We start from the raw sequence: 16,343 nt of genomic DNA, 5'->3' as shown, positions 1-16,343 counted from the left end.
TAATCAGTTATAAAGTTTATAAAGAAAATCCTAGCTTATTTACTAAAGGAAATAGTTAGTAAGTACTTAAAAAGTACGATTATTAAAATACTTAAGCTATTATATAGGCTTATAAAATCGGGTACTTATTAATAAGCTATATACTACGATTTTTATATTAATTAATTATTAATAATTATATTTATATACGACTTATACTTATTAGTTTTTAAGTATAAAAGAGACTAATTTAAGATTATTAAAATATAAACCGACGATATATTAGGCTTATTTAATATTAACTTTGTAAAAAAAGGGGATAAAGAGCTTTAAAAAACGGGCTTTATAATAAAATTAAAAAAGGTTTTTATAATAAATACCCCCCTTATATTTAATAATAGGATTCTTATTATTAAAAAAGAAACCGTCGTTTTTTAATAAAAAAAGTAAAGTAAGAAAATTAACTTCATTAATTTAAATATAATTAATATTAAGAGGTAATATAAGGCTAAGCTCGCGCGAGGAGTATATATTATAAATATATATTAGCTTAAAGTAACTTTTAATTATACTAGGGTAACGTAAGTTATAGATCTAATTAAATAAAACGTCGAGGTATTTAATAAGTAACTTAAATAGTAATAAATAAATCTTAATTAAGGCCTCGTTTATTACTTAATTAATCTTATAATTAATTAGCTCTATATCTTTATTAATAGGTTATTTATAAATAATAACGACTTTATTTTATAATTAAAATATACTATTATTCTAGTTAATAAGAGTATAAATAAGAGCGAATTTATTATATATAGTAATATAATCTATTACTTATTAACTAAAAATAAGTAAATAATAAAAAGTATACTAGTATTAGAGGTTTATAGTATAATTAATAATATTAACCTCTCTTATATAATTTTAATAATATTAAAAAAGATTATTAATTAACTTAGCTTTTTACTAATCTTAATAGTTATTTATATGGATTCTTACTTACTATATAAATACCTCGTTAAATTAAGGATAATAAAAGAAAAGAGGTTTATAATTAATATTATAGCCCGTAAGTAATTATATAAAAAGCGCGAAATACTTAAAATCCGTTAGATTAATAATAACGATAACCTTACCGACGCTTTTATAAAAATAGTATTTAATAAGGGGTTAGAGTAATTCGTAAGTAATAAAAAAGTTAATATATAAATAAAAAAATAAGTTATATAAAAAAAATAAAGAAAAGGGGGAAAAGGAGACGATTTAATAAACGAACTTAAGGTTAAATTATACTTTTAATTATAATAAGTAAATTAAAAAAAAAAAAAAGTTAGTATTAAATGAGAAATTTAATTTAACCGTAGTATATAGCTGACTACGTAGGGGCTAATTAGGGGCCCTATTTAGGATTATTATAGCTAGCCTAACTTATAGTTAGAACCTCTTTTTTATACTTACTACGTAGATATTTATATAGTTTAATTAATCTCTTTATTAACTACGGTTCGAACTAAATACCCTGTAATAGGGATATTAACACAACGTCCGCGGGCCATTCTTGGTGTGTCAGGCAGCGTTACCGCACCTCCCACCTAAGTCGGAGGGTGGCGGCGGTAGGATTATTAATATCACTTCTGCTGTATCGACAGACCCTGAGGTTCAACAATTGGCATATGCCACCAGCAAGGGTGCGATTGCGACTCTTACCCGTTGTCTGGCAAAAGAGTTGCCACCTACCTACGGATGTACGGTGAACGCAGTGTCTCCTGGTATCATCAAATCGCCACAGTTCCTTGGAGAATTGCAGAGAACTGGCGGCGCCTTTCTGACGCAGATATTCGATGCCAGGACCCCTGTGGATGGATGGATTGGGTTGCCTGAAGATGTCGCTTTTGCAGTTGCGTTTTTGGCGGAGGAAAGAGCAAGCTGGATCAATGGTGCTAGTTTGAATGTCTCTGGAGGAATGTTTCTTGATTGACTTCAACCTTTACAACCCAATCTTTAGAAGTTTACGATAGTGACCAATTGCCATCTATCCAGCCTATTGATGGATGTGTGCTGTATAGCTCTGCTAGCAACTCGTTCTCCTCCAGAGTGCTTAAGTCAGGGAATGTGATCCTGCTGGCTACATGTTCCCCTGCTACCGGGATAGATAGTGCATCCTGTACCAATGATGTGAAGGGCCCTATCTCAGAAGGGTCCGAGAGGCCTTGAGAAACCCTATCATGGTGTGTGTGCAGCGTAGTCTTTTGCGGCGGCAAATTTGCTGTTACTGGGACTGTTGGGGAAGTGACATCGATCGACCTGTTCACCTCAAAGATAGGCTTGCAGAGTTTAACGAATTCCTCGAAAAGCTTTTGGACTCCTATCAAAGCTGGATTATGGCCAGCAAACTCCTGGAGGCTTGTTGTAACCTGAGTCATCAAGCTGTAATCTTGGAGACTCGAAGTGTTGACTGTGTGGGTGAAAATGACGAAAAAGGGGTATACGGGATATAACAAAATAAGCCTAAGCAGTCAGCTATCAACGATTACATCTTTTCGATGGAAACTTGAACTTAGAAGATGGAATTACCACGAAACTGAAACCCGAAACAGGTAAAAATCCACCAAAGTTTTCGCGATGCTCAACATCTCAGATAGGGAACTAAGAGATGTGCGAGCGTAACCAAGCAATTGCTGGTGTAAACCAGCATCATCCATTAGGTACGGGTGGAGCTTGACAACCGATGTCATGACGGAATGATAGACAAAATCTACGCCCATCCACTCGGCCTGAAGATACTTTTCCTCGGTATGCAAGGGCTGCTTTTGACACTATCCTCAATCAGTAAAAGCTCTCTGCCTATTTCATGTGCTCGATTACCCCCACCTCTCTGATCGTTTCTTTTATTTTCCACATCTTTCCTTGCAATGTTTGGATTGTTTCAATATCTTCTCGTGCTTTCCTGTTCTTGATCTCCATGTGGTGAACAATTTCGGATTGAACCTCGGCCAATTGCAGAAAGACTTGAATGAGTGAAGTATATGGCTTCTTTGCGTCTGGTGGCACCAGTTCCGCAGGGTTCATGTCGAATTCGGGCAGAGACAGGCAGCGGTTCATGCTCAGAGCCAGCGCTCTATCAAACATGTAGCAGATCGATAAAGTATACCGAGTTTCTCGCAGCTCATGGGCAGCCATGGTCTGAGAGCTGATCCGGCGAGGTCCACCCAAGGCCATGCATACTCTCGATGCTGACGCACTCAACTGCCAACACATCTCCAATTTCCCCGAGAGGAGCATGAACATGGCCTGAAAGTCTCAGCATGAATAATTCAACAGAACGAGTCGCGCAATACTCACACCGGAAAGCAGTGCTTGAAGCAGTGGCAAGCTTGGCTGGTCCAGGACGCCTATACGGCATAAAGCTGCTTGTAAGTTCTTCTCATACTGTTGGCGCCTCTTCAGAATATGCTGGGCCATAATAGATCCTGTCGTATGATAGTTGGAGGCTCCTAGATACATCCAGACAAAGAAGTTCACAGTCACTATGTAATGAACACGCGTCGCACCATTTACAGACTTTTCAATCAGTTCAAGGGCTTGACGCTCAAGCGTTTCTTCAGAAATGACAGACCCGATGTCCATTGTAAAAGACTGGCCGACACTTTTTCGAGGACCTTGAATTCTATCAGCACTATTCGACAAGACACAAGAAAAGGAGGTTTCTGACTTGAAAGGATCAGATAAAGACTTTCGGCTGTTGGATAAGATGTTTCGCTGAATATATCCAAGGTTTCCGAAGAATCCTCTTCGTACGCAATGACGCTTAGCTGCTGGGACGCCTGCTTTGAAAACACCAGAGCTGCTCTGAGAACTTCTCGTTTTCCTGCATCTAGCCCTAGGCGGGACTCCAGCTCCGATCCAATATGACTGTGAGCTTGTGCAGCAGCTGGTCCCGTTTCAGTGGTGGAGGAACAAGTTGACTTTTGCTTGCTACTCTGAGAACCAGGTGTTTCCCCTGGCACGTTTCCCTCATCATGAAATTTTGGCTCTGAACGTTGTTCAAGAACTGAAGAGTTGCCATGCAATTGTTGGGAAGCAGCTTGTGGGCTGCGAGGCGTTATTCTGGGAGACGGAGGGTTCCTCCGAGTCGATGTGATAGCAAACGAATTATTTCTACATCATTTCCATGTGTCAATGAGTGTCGTCGAATTAGACTCTTGTGGCCTGGTAGAAGATTGGGAAACGCACCTCACATAAGCTGCATGTCTAATTCTTCTCTTAGGCCGTCTGCGTAAACAATCCACGGAGGCCGCTCGACAATTGGCACAAGGATCCTCTCTGTCGCACTTGATCTTTTAAACGAGGTCAGTATAACATGAAGATTCAAATTATAATACTTCGATAGAGGCGCAGCAAGTGCTTACCTTCTTTTCGAAGCAAAAGTCACACTAGGCCTGGATTAGTATGCGGTACTTCTTCACCGGCAGAAAGGTGGGACTACTTACGGCACGATTCCTCGGCGCAGCATCGTTGATCGTCCCGATTTGAAAGGCCATACTTTACTATGCAGCAAATCAAGTTCATCATAACAGTGCTGACCATGGAGATTCGCAGTTGTTCCAGTTCGGAATATTGTGTCCGAAAGGGGTGTGAACAAGGCAGAGGGATGGCGAAGGGATGAGGGAGTAGGGCAGCCTGGCCGGAAGTCAGTACCGGTGGTTGGAGCCAACACTTCAACACCCGGACGGACTTCGGACGGAGACCTCTAGCTAATTGAAGCTGTCATCGATCGGGATGGAAACATCCGAGCGACCCATGTTGATGGGGATCTCGGGCGCGTGGGGTTCGGCCACCGATGCCGGTGGGATGAACACCATTACGCATTTCCGGGTCATGTCGCACCCAGATTTTGACCACAAGCTGTGACATTGTAGACAATGATTGCCAAGTACAGCTCTATTGGGGACCAGGGCAACACAAAGATCACTGGAAAGGGTCCATATGCTACTTTTACTACTAGGAGATATTACTCAATGCAGAGGCATACACACAATAAGGATAAAGGTGTCTGCCGATTGCTGACTTTCCAATTTTCAAAATGGAAAGTAACTAGAATACCCATATCAAGGAAGGTTGATCATCTGTCTCTGATCCGGCGAATTCACGTGAACTTCCTTGTTTTACTTTCTCACATGACCATTTTCGTCAATGTCCTCACGCAGAATCTTCTTCATGAGCACTGGGTTGACGGGGTCAGGGAAAACCTGCTCGTATGTCAGTCATTGCCGATGTAGTCTTGAGCAATAGGATTGCAAACCTGATTCTCGAAATGAACATGCGCGTGTCTGCCTTGGCCATCCGGGTTCTCGATATCGTAGTTCATCAGGATGAACGCGACAATCAGCTTTATCTCGATATCGGCTAAGAATCGCCCAGGACATGCCGTCTTGCCAAAACCCCAGCCCAACATATCTCTGCGAGCGCTGACATAGTGATGCTTTCCGCCATCTTTGTCATCTTCTTGACGCAATTTCAAGAATCTGAATCCGTCGAACTCAGTAGCGTCAACGAAGAACTCACTATCACGGTGGATGGCGAACGTCGGAAACTCGAGCTTTGTACCACTCGGGATGAAGGTACCGTCTGAGAGAGTAACATCTTGGGTAGCGCGTCTCTGTAAAGTTGCTAAGATATAGTTAGATCCACTCACGGCTAACAATCAATGAATAACATACTGAGGTTCGGCGAGTTCAGGCGATGAGTCTCGCGAATGAAACTGTCCAACTTGTGCATGTCCCACAAAGCAGCTTTCGAGAATTCCCCATTGAATTTGACCAAAGTATCACTCACCTCTTTCCTCAATTTTGGGATATACTCTGGATGTGCCGAAAGCTCGAAAATCGTCTGGGTGAGCACGGCGGAGGTGGTGTGTATTCCTCCCACAGCAAGATTCAGCTGCTCCTTGAGATGCATGTCAATGACCGCGGAAGAAGCACCTGGTGCCTTGCGAGACATATGGTAAAGCACACTCGTCGGCTGACGCTCTAATCCGCCGTTCTTCTCTCGCTCATCAATTTTGCGGATAGCGTCGACAACTATAGACCTTCCGAGGTTGAGTTGCCTCTGAACCTCAGCGTATCCTGGCACAAATCGATGAACGACCGGCCTTAGCATTGGGGGCCAGAACTTCAAGGCATGCGCGTGCCTTACCCCAGCATGCAGATACTCGGTGGCCAGAGTGACCCAAGTCTCATTGTGAGGGGCATCACTGTCAATCATGACTCTTGCTGTTAGTATGCCGAGCATACGAAGCATTTTCGGATAGATGTTGACCGAAGTCCATTCTATCGGTAATGAAGGTACGTTAGTCAAGTGTTGTTGTAAGTAGATTAGGCTAGTTGGAGAGAATGTATACGCAACTCGCCTTCGGATTCAGTGAGTGCGTTGGGAATATAACCGTCAATAAGTGAAATGAAGTCAGGAATGAACATGGCTAGAAAAAGCGGAAGTTAGTTCCACATCGAAAACATCTTGAAGGGGAAACTGACGAAGATGAGGTGTGATTTCTCGCTTGAAAGTAGACAATGCGAACTGCTTCAGTCCGCCCATGTACGTGTAATCGATCAACAAATCCTAAGCTTTCTCAGTATGACAAGCCTGGCTCCATTTCTCTCCCGGTCTTACTTCATCGAGGGAGTTTTGGAAGCTAAGTCCTGGCTCTTTCGAGATTTCGTCCACATATTGATGCGGAAAGATGAGTTTGACACCTATCCTAGTGTGTCAGCACATGTAATCAAGGAGTGTTGTGAGAATATGAAATTGCTCGTACCATCTGCTGTATCCACGCCAAAGATTCTGTCTTTGAACTAACGGAATTGTTCAGTCCGGAACATCCACCACAAGGTTCGAAGCTGCCCACCTTTTCGTATCCTGTCTGCACAATACCGGGAGCATTGAAGGTGTATTGGCTTTTTCGTTGTTTAGGGTCTTTGACTTCGAATCCAACCAAGGGAATTCCAGACAGCTTCCAAACTGATCGGCGATACGCGAGGGCAGCAGCAACGCCGCATAGAAGGACCCAGGCCCAAACAGTCGAGAACATGTCTAGAAGTATACGGCAGTACTGGTTTGATCGATGTATTCAAAGTTGACGAGAGTAAAAGTCCAAGTTCTACTTGCAACACTCCCTTTTGTATATCGCCCCGGACAAGACTGCCCCTTTTCATCACCATTCATTGACGACATGACTTCATCTCGAGAAGAAAAAAGCCCCTATGCCCCTCAAACTCCCATAACCCACTGTGCGTAACAGATTGCAGACATAATTAACGATCAGTAGCTCCTCATTGGATTGGGCTTGTGGGGTCTTAGCACACACATCTCTTCTCAAGCTGCTTCATCGAACCAGAAAGCCGGCTTTCCGTTTTCGCAAAACGGCCGACATCCGACAGAGCAAGTCTCGAGACTTGAGCAATGCCAAACTCCCGCCAACGAAGTCACAGATTTTTGGTCGCACGGAAGTTGAGATCTACAGATACTATTGGGTTTTCCGGACTCCGGTTTCCGAAAGCCGGGTGTTCTCGAGACCCACCTGTCGCCCGAGAGCGACGGGCATAGCACCAAAGTCTATCTCATTGCCGGGAGTTAGAAGCGGTAGTCGAGTCATAATTCTTCCAGAAATACGTGTTAGCTGTGTCAGTTTCGATTGAGAGAAGCCGTGACCAACTACAAAGCCGAACGACTTTTCACACCAGCCAACATGAGGGCACGACACAACCGAGTCAGATTTCAAACCAGTATCACCCAAATTCTACCCTGATTTCTTTACTTTGAGAAGAGTTGACTTCGACTTTTCGACTGCTGGGAGAACAGCTTTACTGCCTGGACATAAGATGACAAGTTCCACAGTCCTTCAAGTTGCCATCATCGGCGGTGGCATAGCCGGACTTGCAGCGGCACGTGTCTTGCGAGAAGCTCATGATGTCACTATATACGAGCGTAATGATCCAGAAGCGGGAGAAAGTGGTGCTGCCATTGGGCTAGGTCCAAATGGCTCGAAGATGGCCGCCAGACTTGGAATTACTAAAGAGTCCCTGAAAGCTGTTGTATCTAATGGCTTCAGGAGTTATGACCAAAACGGCAACTTGATTAAAGAATCAAGGATTGACTGCGTCAAAGGCTTCGGTTCCGAGTGGTGGATGGTCCATCGCCAGGATCTCAAAGATGCTCTCCTACGAGCTGCAACAAACCCTGATCTGGGTCTATCTGGTCGTCCTGCCAAGATTATCTACAATTCTCGCGTTGTGCGAATTGACCCTCAAGATCGAGCTTTAATCTTTGAAGATGGGTCCGAGATCAAAGCGGATCTCATAATTGGTACGTCTAGTCGCTGTGCTAAACTAAGATGACTGAACCTTAAGAGTATCCAGGTGCGGACGGCATTCATTCGAAAGTCCGTCGAGCTGTTGCTGGTCCGTGTTACGCTGAGTCAACTCCCGCGAACCTTTCTTTGTACAGGTTCACCATTAGCCGTTCCAGAATATCGGATGTTCTCGGAGAAATTCCGGATGTGCTCAGATATGAAAACGGCGTTTTTCTATCTTCCTTTATTGCGGCGGACGGGTCGAACCGAAACGTTGTTGTACACCCCTGTCGCGATATGGAGGTCATGAACTTTGCTTGCGCTGTCCCAGACAGTATGCTTCGGCAGCAGACCGAAGAGTCTTGGACTAAGGATGGCGATGTACACGAAATGCTTGAGAGTTTTAAAGACTTTCCATCATGGCTTCTACAACTCATGAAGTGGGCTACCCTACAACATTTTTTCGAGATAAAGGAACGCTAAGCTGACTACCATTACCAGAACCTTGCCTGACGTCAAACTATATCAACTCCGTGATGCAGACCCTTTAAGTACCTTTACGAAAGATTCGACTGTTTTGATTGGCGATGCAGCCCACCCTATGGTGCCGTATCAAGGACAAGGAGCCAACCAAGCTTTGGAAGATGCTGAAGCATTCAGAATTCTAGTTCACCCAGACTTCACAAAAGAGGATTTGCCCGGTAAGCTGAAGCAATGGAACCAAGCCAGGTGTAGCCGCGCATCCCAGGTTCAGCTGAACTCAAGAGTAGCGGCAGCTAAAGTTTCGCCTGAGATTATCATGCAAAGGATGAAATTCAACTGGACTTACGACGGGATCGCAACCTCACCGGCGGGCCTTGGGAGCATCAATGATCTTCCAAGTTCCGACTTTTCTAGATGATCATCTGAGTTTTAAGTTAGAGACAGAGTTTGAAAATAGAGATACTTTTCTACTGCGCTTCCTGGACCATTGCAACAAGTCTACGTAACCTCCCTACTTCTCAACGTGTTCAACTCAGTTCCCCCTTCCTGACCGTCCGCATAAGGTGCGTAAGTCAGGTAGTCTTTGTACGCGTTTGATCTTGGGTCGCTAGTTGTTGAACTCTCCGTGCCGCTGCTCTTTACGGTTGCTTGTGAGCTCTCCCAACCCGAGCGATTGCCCGTTATCCTGATTGTAGTGATGCGTGCCAAAGTGTCCTGAATGCGGCGAGCAACGGAACGCCCTGTTCGTGGCTGATTCCTGTCTGGCTGCTGAGGCGTATACTGCTTCATGCGATACATTCGCGGTAACACTCGTCGAATGAAAGAAGTCATCCCCGGCATGCACGCACAAATGACACTCATGTGCATCTTAACTAACGACTAAATTAATAGTTCTTTGTAATCGTCTGTATGTAAATTCTGAAGTTAGTTCTGGTTTCTAAAAGTCTATAAGTATTAGTATCCTTATTATAGGGTAGTTAGTTCGAACCGTAATTAACGAAGAGATTAATTAAATTATATAAATATTTACGTAGTAAGTATAAAAAAGAAGTTCTAATTATAGGTTAAGCTAGCTATAATAATCGTGAATAAGGCCCCTAATTAGCCCCTATATAATTAGCTATATATCGTAATTAAATTAGATTTCTAATTTAATACTAACTTTTTTTTTTTTTTTTAATTATTATAATTAGAAGTATAATTTAATCTCGGGCCCGTTTACTAAGTTATCTTTTTTTCCTTATTTTTTTTATTTTTTTTATATAACCTATTTTTTTATTTATATATTAACTTTTTTACTATTTATAAATTATCCTAACCCCTTATTAAGGGTTACTTTTATAAAAGCGTTAGCGAGGTTATTATTATTATTAATCTAATAGATTTTAAGTATTTTATACTTTTTATACGATTACTTAAGGGCTATAATATCGATTATAAGCCTCTTTTCTTTCGTTATCCCTAATTTAACGAGGTATTTATATAATAAGTAAGAATTAGTATAAATAACTATTAAAATAGATAGAAAGCTAAGTTAATTAATAATCTTCTTTAGTATTATTAAAATTATATAAGAGAGGTTAACGCCGTTAATTATATTATAAACCTCTAATATTAATATACTTCTTATTACTTATTTATTTTTAGTTAATAAGTAATAAATTATATTACTATATATTATAAATTCGCTCTTACTTATACTCTCATTAATTAGGATAATAATATACTCTAATTATAAAATAAGGTCGTTATTATTTATAAATAACTTATTAATAAAAACGTAAAGCTTATTAATTATAAGGTTAATTAAGTAATAAACGAGGCCTCGATCGAAATTTATTTATTATCATATAAGTTATTTATTAAGTATTTTAATATCTTATTTAGTTAAATTTATAGCTTATATTACCCTAGTATAATTAAAAGTCGCCTTAAGCTAATATATACTTATAATATATACCCCTCGCGCAAGCTTAGCTTTATATTACTTTTTAATATTAATTATATTTAAATTAATAAGGTTAATCTTTTTACTTTATTCTTTCTATTAAAAAATAATAATTTCTTTTTTAATAATAAGAATTTTATTATTAAATACTAAGGGGGTATTTGTTATAAAGACCTCTTTTAACTTTATTATAAAGCCCGCTTTTTAAAGCTCTTTATTCTCTTTTTTTATAAAATTAATATTAAATAGGCCTAATATATTATTAGTTTATATTTTAATAATTCTAAATAGGTCGCTTTTATACTTAGAGATTAATAAGTACGGGTCGTATATAAATATAATTATTAATAATTAATTAATATAAAAATCGTAGTATATAGCTTATTAATAAGTACCCGACTTTACGAGCTTATATAGTAGCTTAAGTACTTTAATAATCGTACTTTTTAAGTACTTACTAGCTATTTTCTTTAATAAATAGGCTAGGATTTTCTTTATAAGCCCTGTAGTTCATTAGGTATAGGCCTAGGTAATATTATAGCTCTAAATCTTATATCCCTTTTTTTATAATAATACTATTAGTACTATTATTAACCGTTAGTTATAGCGCTATATAGTAAGTAATTATATAAGTAGCGTTACTTTTTTAACGTCGCCGTACTCCTAAATTATATATTTAAATTTCTTATATAACTAGAGTATTCTTTTTCTTTTAATTTTATAAACTATTTATAATTTAAATATATAGAGGTTTATATACTTCTCTAAGTCGTAAAAAATAAATTAATAAATCCCTCGATTATAAAAAGTATTTACTTCGATAAGATTTAATCTCTTATATAGCTTTTTAATAATTATAATTACGCCTTCTTTACGTAGTTTAATTACTAACTTAAAATTAACTTTCTTTTTTATTATATAAAAAGTATTGATTACCTTGTTATTAATAATAAATTATTACGTTAGAGCTTATTATTATAATCTTTTACGACGTCTCGCTAGTAGTATTAGTACTTTTTTAATAATTTCCTTTTCCTCGTTACTTATTAATATTACTATAACGATTTTATTAAGGATAATTTCTTATACTTCTATTATAAGTTATATAGTTTCCTCTAGCTCTTTTTTTTTATAAGTTAGAAATTACTTTATTAATATTTATATAATATAGTTTAACTACTATAATTAATACTTTAAGTAGCTAATTATAATCTCTTATAATTATATAAAAGCGCTCGTTAATAAAAATTAACTTATATAGCCTAGCTTATTATTAAGTAATTTCGTACTATACTCGTATATCCGAATTTAGTAATATATTTAAATTACCCTTTATATCGGGCCTATTATATATAATAATTACTTTATTAACTTACCTTTTTATACTTACTTTATATAGTACCCGTATTATTGTTTTAATTACTTAGGCTCGTTAGTTTATATTTAATAATAATAACGAGGCTAAGGTCGTTCTTAAATATATTTTAAATATTAATAGCGTTCATATAAGCCCGTTAGGCCCTATAATATTATTATAGTATTTAAGTACTATTTAGAAGTATTCGTCGTTAGTAAAATCCGGATTTTCTTTTTTAATGATTTTAAATACCCTTTTTAATTACTAGTATACCCTTTTTACTTTTTTAATACTATAATACGCTTTAATAAATACGACTTTTAGCTATATACTATAAGCCGCTATATTGTTTTTAAATTCTACTAATTTAAAACTAATATTAGTATCGATTTTAATACTATTTAGCGGTCCTTAGTATATATTAATCTATTCCCTTTATAAAGCTACTTATACTATTTTTATTTATAAATCCTAAAAGAATTACCCTACTTAAAAAGATATAACTACGTTAATTATATATAGGACTAGCTAACTATTTAAATAAAAAATGTTAATAACGATTTCTTAATTAAAATTAAGCTTATTACGTAATTTAAATTTAAATTTACGTAGGCTCTACGTATTTATTTAGTATTAGTAATATACTTTTATTAACTACTCTAGCGCCCCTATTTTAATATTATTATTATTTAATTACTTTAAAAAGTTATATAACCTCGTAACTAACGAATACCTAAATTTTTAATATAGCTATTTAAGCTTATTTTCCGTTAAATAATTAATTAACTTTATATTATTAATAAGCTTTATAAACGTATACTCTTATCGTCGTTCGATTATTTTAAAATACTTATTACTAAAGATTTTACTCTTTATATTATTAAATATAATACTTAGTCGATTTATATTTTTTAAATATAAGAGAAATAGGGTATTAATAAGTAAAATATAAAAAGTTATTATTCTAAAATATATTTCTATTTTTACTATACCTAGGGCGACGATTTCTTTCCTTAGGCTAAAGCTAATCCTTATAATACCCGCCGTTAATATATTAAGTATTATTAATACGATCTTTTATAATACTTAAAATTACCCTTTTCCTCTTATTAACTATTATAATACTTTAGTATTTAGGATAATTTTATAAGAATTATCTAGGCCGTACTTTTCGCCCGTATAAATACTTATATAAGCTTAGTATTTAAAAGATCTAAGTAATATAAAAAGGACCCCTCTAACTATCTTTAGATTTATTTAGTACTATATTCTTTTTTTTTTAAATTTTAAGAGAGGTAGTATCTTTTTTTTAAATATTAAGAGAATAAGCTTTGGCCCTATTAAATTCGCCTTTTTAGCTATTTCTATATCTATTATTTAAGGGACCTTTTCTTATTATTTATAAATAAAAGCCTACTTATTAAGAGCTTTTATTACCCTCTATTTATTTAGCCTCGTATATCCTTTAGAAGCTAATAAAATAAAAAAAGAGTAATTAACGTTATCGATTTTATTATAATCTAATTTATTAATATAGAGGGTAAGATCTTTTTCGTTTTTCGAATTTCTTATAAGGGGCGGATATTTTAAGCTACTATTTTAATTATTATTATTAAGTTTTATATCCCTAAATCTACCCTTATATATAATAAAGAATTAACTAAACTAATAAGAGCTAGTTTTACTATTTACTACCCTTAACTTTTTATATTATTCGTACGATTTAATATACTCTTTTTTAAAATAATTACTTAACTAATATCTATCCTTTTTATAAATATAATATTACTTTTTTTATTACCTTATTTATAAATTAAATCTTTACTTATTTAATAAATTTAGGCCTCCTTATTAATAATTACTATATCTAGCCTTTTTTCTTTTTTTATTATACGTTCAATCGACTTAATATTATTAATAAGGGCCGTTATATATTTGAAAATAAGTTTAGTATAGTATTTTTATTTTAATATTAAAACTAGATCTTAGCTTTAAGTAAAGCGTCTCGTAATCTTTAAGTACTTAGTATAAGGTTATTTTTATTTTTAATATACGCTAAATTATAATATAAAAATATTTAACTTTTTACTTATTAGTTCTTTTATTTAACTAGGTTTTTATTAGCTTATTAATTTAATTAATAAGCTTTTTAAAGATCTTTATTCGTAATTTACTTTTTATTATCTTAGTTATAAATATATAAAAAATTACTTGTAGTTTAAATAGGAGCTCTAAGTTCTTATTATAAGTCTCGAAGCGGTTTTAGATTACGTTAATAATACTAAAAAAGTCGTTTTAATTAAAATTACGTACCGCTTTATAATAATAATTAAAGGTTTTACTTACGAAAACGATATTAATTACTAAATAGTACTAATATTCCCTAATCCTAACCTTTTTATCATAATTATAAAATATTATTAGGGTTTTTTATAAAACCTTATACTTCACCCTAAAGTATAATTTCTTTTTTAAAAAGATTTTTTTAAAGTTTATATATTACTTCGTATTTATTGTTATATTTCTAATATTTATATACGATCCCTGCGTCGCTACGTATTATTAATAATTTTAGGCTGTTTATTTTTTTTATATTAGCTAATTGGTGCCGAATTTCGTATTAATAATAGTAATAAGTTATAAATCGAAATAAGTAGAATTATTAATTATTATACTTTTAATACTATATTTTACCTCTATATATCCTTTTATAATAATAGATTATTATTAATAATTATAAAAAAGAAATCTACGTCGTTTACTTTTTTTTTAAATGTATTAAAGCGATTATATACCCTATTAATTTATATTTAGTTCTATAATACGAATTCCTCTTTTATAATCGTCGTTATTAAAATTTCGTATAGTTTTTATAACTATAACTACGCTAATAATACCCCTTATTTATAAAAAAATCTATTAACTACTTTCGTAATTCCTAAGCTTATATTTATAAATTATTTATTTAGTTAGTAACTAAAGTCGTTTATAATTTTATAAAATAGGGGTTACCCCTATAGCCCCTTCTTTTTATAAACCTTAGTTAAATAGATTAATATTACGTTAATTTATTTATTATTAAGCTAATTCGTAATTTTATATATTTACGTCCCTTAATAATCTAAGTTAATATTTACTTATTTATAAGGGATTAGGATTTTATTTAAAATCGGGTTCCTCTCTCCTTTTTCTTACCCTAACGCGCTAAGGGTTATACTCTAATTTATATCTATATTAATAATTATTAATATATTTAATTTTAATAAGAATATATTTAATCTGCATATTAATTATAATAAATCCGTACTTTTATTACTTAATAAATTTATCGGGGTCTAAGAGATTTCTACTTCCTCTTATTATTTTATTACTACTCTCGTTTTTATTATTTTTAGTAATTATTACTACTTTTTTAAATTACTAACTATCGTACTTACTAAGATCCTCCTTTTCATTTAATATAAAAAATAGGTTTTAATAATTCTTTTTTTTAATAATAATAGTAGACGTTTATATTACTATAAAAAATATAATAATTAATCTTAGGATCTTTATTAGTTATTAATTTTCTATTATTCTATATATTTCTAGCTTTTTAAGCCTCGTACTTTTTATAATTCTTAAATAGCTTCTTTTTTTAACTTATTTTTTTTAAAGTAGTATTTTATAAAAATAATTAAAAATAAACGCTAAGTAGCTTATAAAAGAGCTATATAGGTTATTAAGTATAATTAGCGAAGTTAAGCCCTTTTTTTTATAAAATCGTAAACGTTAAGGACTTATTAAGAATACTTACTTATTACTCGTATTTAATAAAACTAAATACTTTAGAGATCTTTTTTCTTATTACTTTTTTATACTCTATTTTATATTTTTTAAATAGTTTTTTGTATAACTTAATTATAATTAAGTAATTATTACTTATTAATAATCCTTTTTATTACTTAGTTAATTTCTTAAAATTAATAATCTCGCGCCGGGAGTTAATATAAAAAGAAGCCCTTTAGTAATACTTTAAAGGATTCTTTTTTCTTTTTTTTTAAATCCTCGTTTTTTTAGCCTTTTTTTAAGCTAATAGTAACTATAATAGGAGGTTATAAAACTATTTTAAAATAGCCGCTTTTTTTTTAAGTTAATCTCTAAGATCTGTAATATTTTTAATTTAATATTATTAAAACCTCTAAATTCCTACTTTTTTTATTAAACCGTCCCTTATATTATATTCTTAAATA

At 34.3% G+C, this 16,343-nt stretch overlaps 5 protein-coding genes across 5 annotated transcripts; 2 read left to right on the top strand and 3 right to left on the bottom strand.

Annotated features, from left to right (window-relative positions):
• Positions 1 to 1,516: 1,516 nt before the first annotated feature.
• On the top strand, positions 1,517 to 1,954 carry CLUP02_16943 (3-oxoacyl-(acyl-carrier protein) reductase; the record flags this gene model as incomplete). Its single annotated transcript, XM_049295860.1, has 1 exon — positions 1,517 to 1,954. A coding segment is annotated over one exon (438 nt), but the record flags the coding sequence as incomplete, so codon positions are not given.
• An 866-nt stretch (positions 1,955 to 2,820) lies between these two features.
• CLUP02_16942 (uncharacterized protein) lies at positions 2,821 to 4,489 on the bottom strand (the record flags this gene model as incomplete). The annotated part of the gene is made up of 5 exons (XM_049295859.1): positions 2,821 to 3,267; positions 3,319 to 3,635; positions 3,689 to 4,134; positions 4,215 to 4,313; positions 4,467 to 4,489. 5 exons carry the CDS (start codon positions 4,487 to 4,489, stop codon positions 2,821 to 2,823), a joined length of 1,332 nt encoding a protein of 443 aa, XP_049153006.1.
• Positions 4,490 to 5,141: 652 nt separating this feature from the next.
• Positions 5,142 to 7,063, bottom strand: CLUP02_16941 (uncharacterized protein; the record flags this gene model as incomplete). Its single annotated transcript, XM_049295858.1, has 7 exons — positions 5,142 to 5,225; positions 5,279 to 5,646; positions 5,697 to 6,305; positions 6,510 to 6,594; positions 6,646 to 6,728; positions 6,791 to 6,827; positions 6,881 to 7,063. The coding sequence occupies 7 exons, from the start codon at positions 7,061 to 7,063 to the stop codon at positions 5,142 to 5,144; spliced, it is 1,449 nt and encodes a 482-aa protein (XP_049153005.1).
• Positions 7,064 to 7,853: 790 nt separating this feature from the next.
• CLUP02_16940 (uncharacterized protein) lies at positions 7,854 to 9,224 on the top strand (the record flags this gene model as incomplete). Its single annotated transcript, XM_049295857.1, has 3 exons — positions 7,854 to 8,337; positions 8,391 to 8,763; positions 8,825 to 9,224. The coding sequence occupies 3 exons, from the start codon at positions 7,854 to 7,856 to the stop codon at positions 9,222 to 9,224; spliced, it is 1,257 nt and encodes a 418-aa protein (XP_049153004.1).
• Positions 9,225 to 9,304: 80 nt separating this feature from the next.
• Positions 9,305 to 9,646, bottom strand: CLUP02_16939 (uncharacterized protein; the record flags this gene model as incomplete). Its single annotated transcript, XM_049295856.1, has 1 exon — positions 9,305 to 9,646. The coding sequence occupies one exon, from the start codon at positions 9,644 to 9,646 to the stop codon at positions 9,305 to 9,307; it is 342 nt and encodes a 113-aa protein (XP_049153003.1).
• Positions 9,647 to 16,343: the final 6,697 nt, after the last annotated feature.

Source organism: Colletotrichum lupini, chromosome 9 (assembly GCF_023278565.1).
Source record: "Colletotrichum lupini chromosome 9, complete sequence".
Lineage (NCBI taxonomy): Eukaryota > Fungi > Ascomycota > Sordariomycetes > Glomerellales > Glomerellaceae > Colletotrichum > Colletotrichum lupini.
This window is presented reverse-complemented; position numbering and strand designations above follow the sequence as displayed.